Source organism: Nicotiana tabacum, chromosome 7 (genome assembly GCF_000715075.1).
Source record: "Nicotiana tabacum cultivar K326 chromosome 7, ASM71507v2, whole genome shotgun sequence".
Classification (NCBI taxonomy): Eukaryota; Viridiplantae; Streptophyta; class Magnoliopsida; order Solanales; family Solanaceae; genus Nicotiana; species Nicotiana tabacum.
In genome coordinates, this window is record NC_134086.1 from 8020459 (window position 1) to 8029404 (window position 8946).

Here is an 8946-nt window from a genome sequence, read left to right on the forward strand (position 1 = left end):
CGAACGTTCAAATTGAAAGAAGTAAACAAAACCCTCTCCAACATAGGTATTTTATATATGTTATATACCTCTAAAACTTAATATTTTACATATATATATACAGTGTAATCCGACAAAGGGTGATCAATTAGGTTGGTGGTGTAAAGTCAATGGATAGTGAATCTAATCCTCTATTCTCCACTTATATACCGAGCTTTTATCCGAGTCGATTCCATGAAGCGTGTGTAACTCACACGAGTTGTGCTCTTACCAGTAAGACTAAAGGCCTAGGACTATGTTTACCATAAGGTAATAAATAACTAGAAGATAGAAGCAGTCAAGTATCACATGAAAAAACTTAATATAGAAGCATATAATGAAAAGTTAAACAGAAATCATTCAATACAAAATCGCGTTAATTCCTATCTCCTACCCTATGAAAATTTGCCAATGCCTGTATAGACAATTGAGCAAAAACAACAATTAGAATCCGTCGTTTCCTCTAGATCCACCATAGCCACCACCATATCCGCCACCAGAACCAAAACCACCGCTGCGAGGAGCTCTTTCCTGGGCAAGACTGACGCGGATGTTCCTCCCGTTGAGTTCCTGGACGGATCATAATGTGATATCAGCCAAGAACAATCAGATTACCAGCATATCCTAAATGTGTGCAACCATACCAAAAGCACAACAACAACAACAACAAATCCAGTCAGTTCCCAAAAGTAGGGTCCCGGGAGGGTAGTGGATACGCAGACCTTACCCCTACCCTGAAGAGCAGAAAGGTTGTTTCCAACAGACCCTCGGCTAGAGATAAGATGAAAAGAATCAGTGGCAAGACACCAAAAGCATCTAGACTCGATAAAGCCGTGAATGGAGGGTGGAAATAACACTTGCACATTGAACGGTCTCATGTGTTACGAGAACAAAGTTTTACCTGTCCATCCATTGCCGTCATAGCTTCCTTTGCAGATTCACCATCTGTAAAGTTCACGAATCCAAAACCCCTCGATCTCCCAGTATCTCTATCGGTGATGACCTTAGCTGTGCCACAATCACAGGATTCGAGTGTTTAATACACAGGCATAATTCAAAGCAGCAAAAACCAATAACAGGTTAGACGAAAAAGGGGTTGGGAGTGCGGTATGTCAGAAGCGCAAATGCTAGTGCGACCACACCGTTAACTAATCCTATCCCCCCCCCCCCCCAAGTCCCTACACTGTAAACGAGGGAAATGAAACATCTGCGGCTAACACTAGAGAAGGATAGGGTAACCAATCTGAAGATACAGGAAAAAAAATGAAAGACTGAAATTGAACAAAGCTGACCAACATCCAAACATTAAAATCAACGGATAAGCAATAGCCTAATTAGCAAGAGGAACACATAAACAGGAAAATGTCAGCATCCTTCACGAAAATTATCAGATAAAAATAGGATGATATAGTGCCCTTCACGAAAAAGACAAACAAATTCTTCATCCAACTTGCTTTTCACTGTATAAAAATGATTGAAATTAAAGAACAGCCAGACTCAAGATAGCTCGGAACTCACAATCGACAACATCACCAAAGCTGGCAAATGCATCCTTCAGAGATTGATCATCAGTTCCATATGAAAGACCTATAAAGTGTAGGAAAAAATAAGCAAAATTTACAAGTTGCAGATAGTTATAAACTGAAAAAATAAAAATGAATTTTCAGACTACTAGTCACATACCCCCAATGAAAAGCTTTGTTGACATGCAACGCATGGCATTAAGCATTGACACAGCTGGTGCTTGTGCATTCAATGCATTGCCGCTTATGGAAATGCTCTGCCTCAAAAGACCCCTAAGTTTGTTGCAGAATGCCATTTGTGCAGATAACGTCAGATATATCTATAAGAAAATGAAAAACAAGTTAGCAAATTCATCTGTTAAAACATCAAAATCTTTCATTTGACAAGCAAACTCACTAGGAAGATTGACAAAGCTGAAAAGCTAAACAAAGGTAGTGCCACAAAACACATTTTGCAGCAGGAACTCAATAGCAAGAACAACACGATTCCTTTTTTGTAAATAATATGTGTTGTTATTCAGAACCGTACAGGTACCAACACAGCTATTGGGATCGGCTTTCTGTCCTACAATTACGCTATAAACAACTATTTATTCGAGAAGTAAACCTAATAGAAAGAACACGACTAATTTCATTCATTTAGCTGCATACTCGGAAAAACACATGCGCCACAAATCAACAAATACATTTTATGAAAACCTGCATCCAACTGTGAAATCTATAAGCTCTTTAGCAAGGTCCCCCTTTTCCCCTTCATTCTTTGTCCCCTTGGGAGTGTTACTAAATATCAGACCTCCTAACCTGATACATTAAACAAAAATTACATTTCTGGCCAAATATTATAACTTAGGTCACAATCATCACAACCATTTTGGCTAATAGATAAAACAACCTCTGCCAAAGCTAAGTAGCTAATCATTCGCCAATACTCAGTGCTTTTCTAAAGCAAATTTAAAAAAAAAAAAACCACTTTCAAGAATCTTTTTTCAAAAAAAAAAAAAATCATCAAACATTTCTAACTCTACTTTCTTCACTAAAAATCTAAAGGGTCTCATAAAAATTACTCAGTTACACAACTTTGACAAATAAATACACTCATACATACAACAAAAGAACACCACAAATAACAATAATATGATACTAAGCACAAGGACAAGGCATTATAAAAAAAACAATCTGGTGCACTAAGTTCCCGTTATGCGCGGGGTCCGGGAAGGACCAGATAACAAAGGTCTATTGTACGGCTCAACCATGTGACCTCTTGATCACATGGACTCAACTTTACCAACTACGCCAAGGCTCTCTTTCAGGAGAGGGCATTATCCAAGTAAAAATTTTGCAATATAAACTAAACATAAAACCATAAGAACTCAAAGACTTCACAAGGTCCCATATATTAACAAAAAATCAAGAACCATAACATAATACACATTATTAATCACACAACAATAAATTCTAGAACAAACAAATAATAAGGGTGTAAAATTACAAAAATGCTAATAAAAAAAACAAAGAAAAACAGAACAAACCTGATGAAAACAAAGTTTCAGGGTTTAAGAGACAAGAAAATGAGAAGCGGCTAGGTCTTATTATGGATTTAAGAAAAGCGTATATATATTAGTACAGTGCCTTTCTACTTTTTCAGAGGTAAAAATATAGTGCGGGACTAAAGAATAGATTTACTGCTTAGAGGTATTGTACCTTGCTTTTTTATGAGGGTCCTTTTGGAACAATGTACAACTTCCATTGGTCTTGCCTCGTTTTATTAATGTAACTAGTCTTAGTGTACGTGTATACAAAGCCACTCAATTAAAACTTGTATACAAGAACAATTGATTATGTAAAATAGCAAATGCCATTAAAATAACAATCATTTAACGACAAAAATAAATGTGGTTACATAAATGTAGTAATTAGATTTTTTTGAACTTTCAAAAATAAATAATTCAATTAAGTTAATTATAGAAATTACATTGTATGAGATAATAATATGTTAGTATATTAAAGGATCTAATCTAACTTCTCTTTCATACACGATATTGTTGGTCCTAAAAAGCCAAATCATTTAAAACAAAAATAATGACTCTCTATCGTTTAATCATTGATGCATTTACTTTAGAACTAGTCTTATGGCACGCGCGTTGCGTGTGTACCCCGTCTTAATAAGTACATAACTTTAAAAATCACATTAATATTATATTAACGAATAGTATTTGAACAATAAAATAGTTGAGGGAGAAAAAGAGGGGGAGGTAAGTTCCTAAAAAATACATAGCTAATTTAACGAAGAAAGAATCTGTGACACAAAAGTCTTTAATCATCTTGGTTAACATATTCTACTAAAAGTTTATTCCATCTTTATAATTTTATTAGTATTTCGCAAGTTTTCATGCTTTTTTTTTTAGTTTTAGTACGAACACATAAACTCTTGAAGATTTAAGAGTTTTTTCTGATTTTTTTTAAAGGTATATGTTTTTAAGTTCATTCTATAAACACAATCAAGGTCAACTAACTGACAAAAATCTATTTTTCATCGAGAGGAAAATATAAATTCTTCTATTTCTTTAATTAATAGAAATACTATAAGAACTGTAAAACAACTCAAAAAACATAAATAAATTTTGAGAGTTTGGCCAAACAAGCCCAATGACTTTATTAAGGTGCAGATGTATTTTAGATCCTTATATAGTATTATTGAATTTATATTCTAAGATTGTAAATATTTTGTGGCATTCATATTCCTAGCATCTACCAGTAATATAGGCCAATCACATCTTTTTCTTACCCTTGAGCCACACACACTATCAACTGTACTAAATTTATTATATATTTCTCTAAGAAGTTTAATTGTTCTATTTTTAAATATTTAAGGTCCATTATTTCTAATTTCGTGTAATTGCTTTCTATTTTTCATAAAATAACAAATTATGTGTTCACGGAAAATAAACATGCTAATTTGTTGTATTTTTCTGTATGAAGTTTGATTGCGCAATTCTAGAATATTTAAGGCTCATTATTGGTTTCTAACTTCATGTAGTTACTTCTTTTTATATATAAGTTCTTCATAAAACTGCAATAACATGTTCACGAAAAATAAATATTTTAACTTTTAAATTACATGCTTGAATTGATAGCTATGTACAAAACAAGAGCTTTTTTTACTATAAAACTGAAGAACGTATATTATTACAAGTCTTCAAGAACAATCTAAAAGTCAGAAAGTTTACCTCAAAACAAAAGCAATTTTACTTCGCAGACCTCAACACTATCAAGAATTTTTGATTAAAAATATGAAATATTGGCTTCTGTTATAGAAGAGTTCGGTTCCTCCTTTTTCTAAATGACTTTAGTTTCAAAATTCTAATTTAAGAAGTATAAAACAACATAGGTTGATGAAAGCGGTGTCCAACCAGAAAACTAAAAGAGAGTGTTTATGTAGAATAAAATTGGGTATTAATCAACTTTCTCTTTTACACTCTTGAAATATTAAAGAACGAGTTTCCTACTTACTATATTTATTCGTCCTTTTTAACCTATACAGATTTACCTTTTAATATGTATATTAAATAATGAGTTTCTACTTATTGTCTTATTCTTTTTCCTTTTTAACATTCCGTTTTTTACGTTCTGTCATTAGGGATATTAATTGCGAAAGAGTTTCCTTTTTATTTTACGGCAACCTTTTCTCAAAAATATAAATATTTATTTGTATTTACAATTTTATCCAACATAAAGTACACTTTACAATATATAATTTTACAATTTTATCCAACATAAAAAGGCGAACGATATTTTGCTAAAGTCCTTCGTGCTTTTAATATAGTATAGATATATCATGCATGTTCTTGCCACGTTTTGTTCGTAATAAAAAAAATTAAATATTAAAAAAATTCTGTTAACAAGTTTCTAACAATTGAATTGAGTAAGCTAGCGTTTGGCCATAGATTCTCAAATTTGTTTTGAAAAATTTGATTTTGGTGAAGTTTGGTTTAAAAATGAAAATGTGTTTGGACATACGTTTTCAAAACATATTTTTCAAATTTATTTTGGAAAAATATGTATATTATTAGTGTTTCTAAATATTTTGGCCCAAAACCAGGTATGTGATTTGGGATTTGAGATTTTGCCAAAATATAGGCGAAATCTATGGCCAAACATGTATTTGCCAAATAAAACCCAAATTTATTTTGACAAAATCTATGATCAAACAAGTCCTAAGTCTCTAGCACTAAGTATTAATGATTTTATTTTTTGTTTTAGATTGTAATAATTACACCAATAAAAATATTCGAAAGAATTAAAAGGAAGACATTTAGAACTCACTTGATTTCATATTAGATTGTTTAACCTCTTTAGAAAAGCTTCAACTTCCACAAAATTTCTTAGAAAAGTTCTAATTTTTACGAACTATTTTAACTTCCATTTTAAGTATCTTTTTGATTAATTTTTTACACAGAGTAGCTTCCACTTGGGCGGATGTACCACTATAGATAGGGGTTCATAATTGAACCATAACTTTCGACGCAAAGTATAAATTTATGTGTAGATTATTATTAAAATTATAATAGATAGTAAAGATGAACCCACAACTTTAAAAATATAGTGAGTTCAAGCTAATAACTTTAAAAGTTGAACTCATAGAGTTTAAATTATGAATTCACCTCTATTTTCAAATAAAGAACAATTTAATAGAAGAGAACTAAAACAATATAACTTGTATACAGTAGCTAAGAATATAACTTTAACATATCAATGTATCTTTACCAGCTGTAACATGTCGCTTATAATCTTTTATAGATTACAAATTTATGACTGCAATAGAAGATTCAGTAAACATTTACAAAATAAACTCAGTGTAATTCTACAAGTGGGGTCTGGGAAAGGTAGTATGTACGCAGACTTTATTCTTACCTTGTGAAGATAGAAAGATTGTTCCGGTAGATCCTCGATTCAGTAAAAGAATAGTCACAACATTATTAAAAAGACAGTAACAAAGCAATAATAAAGAGCATTAACAACATCAATATAATAAGATAACCGAAGCAAAAGATCAAATAACTAATAGTAATAGAAATCTAAGTAAAAGAAAGTGCCGGAATAATATTGATACTACAAAAGAAAATACGTCCGAATACCTATTAACCTTCTATCCTAATTGTTGACCTCTACATTCTCCTATCAAAGCCTCTGTAAACTATTTATGATGGTTAAACTCTAAACAATTATTGTTTTATCGCGATTGACTAAAAGCTCTATCAAGTATGGACTGGTTATAAGTCGATTGGATATGAATTCATAAATAGCCATATTTTAATAACTTTAATTGAAAAACAGTCTGGAGTTTCAAATTTCACTTATGAAACTTCAGGATATTTGTGAAACTTCATTATAATGACTATTTTCAAATTATATGAATGAAAAATGGTTAGCCCATGTTATTATTATTTGATAGGACTTTTTTATTTCTATACAATATTTAAAATTGATTTACCAAAATTATCCTAGATTTGTATATTATCTGACCTAATTATGTTTTTGTTAGAATTTATATACAATTCATTATTAGTGTCTTAAATTAGGGGATGCAATTACACATTTTCTTTTTTTCTCTCCTCTCGTCTTTTCCAGTTCTCTGCCACCTCTCTCCATATCCAATCTATTATTAGTGTCTTAAATTAGGAGATGTAATTACATCATTTTTCTTTTTTCTCTCCTCTCCTCTCTAGTGTACAAATTAAGTTCGCGATACACTTTGCCCTCGTAGAACTTGAGTAACAATGCTTTGCCTACCAGCTGATTGAATGGAAAAGATACTTGTACGAATTAAGTTCGTGATACCTTTCATTTCATGTCACATCATTTCCTTTTTTTTTTATTGTCAAAGAGGAGCAATCGTCCACTTTGGGGGAACGAATCTGCCTCATAGGATGGTGCCTGTCTTCCAACCAGGATTATGTGCGGATATCGTGAGAATTTGATCCTTTGCCTAATTGACCTGCCAAAGGGAACTCATAGAAATAGTAAGTGTGCTCCATACCTACTCCCTCAGTAAAAAAGAAGACATCTATAATTTTTTATTTCGATTTTCTCTGAGGCCGATCACATCCACTTTTGGAGCCCCTCTCTTCTGAGGCTGATCGCATCCGCTTTTGGAGCCCTTCGCCTTTGAGTACGACTCACCTACACTCTTGCAGCATGCCCCCTTAGAGTAATACGGTGTAATACGCGAAGCAGCTGACCCATAGCTCTTTGATCGCTATATTCTTGCGATAACGAAGGCGAGCTAGGCAGAGGCTCCGACATTACCTTCAAGGCCTATTCCCTTCTCCTGTTGGCAAGGATGAAATCAGGTCACTTTCTTTTATTTAATACAATACAAGGAAAGGAAAAAGGTCTCTTAGGGGTACCACAAATAATGGACTTACTAGTTCTTTTTCTATCTATGAAGTAGGACGAGTGTCCTACCTAATTCAATGCTAGGTGTTGATACCTAATTTTACCGTATATTTTTAAATATGCATAAATACCTTCAAAATAACACATATATGCATATATAAGTATGCACAAGGTTTTTATAATTTTTTCCATAATTTCAAGGGTTTAAATTGATTTATTTTCTCCCTTTTTGTTCATAAAATCCCAATAATTATTTCCAAAATTATTTTTATGATGATTTATTCATTTAATCCCTATACTTATGCCAAAATATGGTTGATACATTTTTATGTATTTTTTATAATTGCATTTGGTATTTTTCAAACTAAATTGCATATAATTGCAATATTAGCCCTTTTGATGTATTATTACATTTTATGTGCGCATAATTGATCCCTATATTTTTAAAATGATAATTATATATTTTAAATTATTTTTGCATATTAAATTATTTTTTCCAGAAATTACTTATTATTTATTATAAATTAAAAATAGGGAAAATGGCTATTTAAATTATAGTCAGATTTGACTTTCAATTTTAGCATAATTTTAATCCAATCCCAGCCCAATTCCTAATCAGATTACCCGACCCACGCCCCAATTACCCCTACCCGACCCAAAGCCATATTAAATCCTTGTAGATCAACGGCCCCCGTCCGTTCTTACCCTTTTTAACTCTAAACGACCCTCAACCCTAGATCATTTTCCAAACCCGCCGCCTTCAGATGCTCTCGTCTCCTCTCTTTTCTCAACATAATCCTAGCCTTCTTCAACCGCCGCCTCCTCTCCAGTCATCTCTGGCGACTACTTTTTAACCCCAGGCCTCCAGTGGTTTCTCTATCGCCTTGCTCATCATCTCTTAGGCCTTCAAGGGCCCTGGGCCATGCCGACTTGTATCTAGGATTGCTGTTTTAGTTGTTCATGGCTTCTCCGGTGTGATTTTGGGCAAAATCATACCATATTTATTACG

At 32.6% G+C, this 8946-nt stretch overlaps 1 protein-coding gene across 1 annotated transcript; it reads right to left on the reverse strand.

Annotated features, from left to right (window-relative positions):
* Window positions 1-321: 321 nt before the first annotated feature.
* LOC107759364 (glycine-rich RNA-binding protein 2, mitochondrial-like) lies at window positions 322-3204 on the reverse strand. Its single transcript, XM_075256752.1, has 5 exons — window positions 3071-3204; window positions 1702-1861; window positions 1537-1605; window positions 920-1026; window positions 322-588 (listed from the first exon to the last, which is right to left on the reverse strand). Exons 2-5 carry the CDS (start codon window positions 1835-1837, stop codon window positions 463-465), a joined length of 438 nt encoding a protein of 145 aa, XP_075112853.1. The 5' UTR covers window positions 1838-1861; window positions 3071-3204; the 3' UTR covers window positions 322-462.
* Between the last annotated feature and the right edge of the window lie 5742 nt (window positions 3205-8946).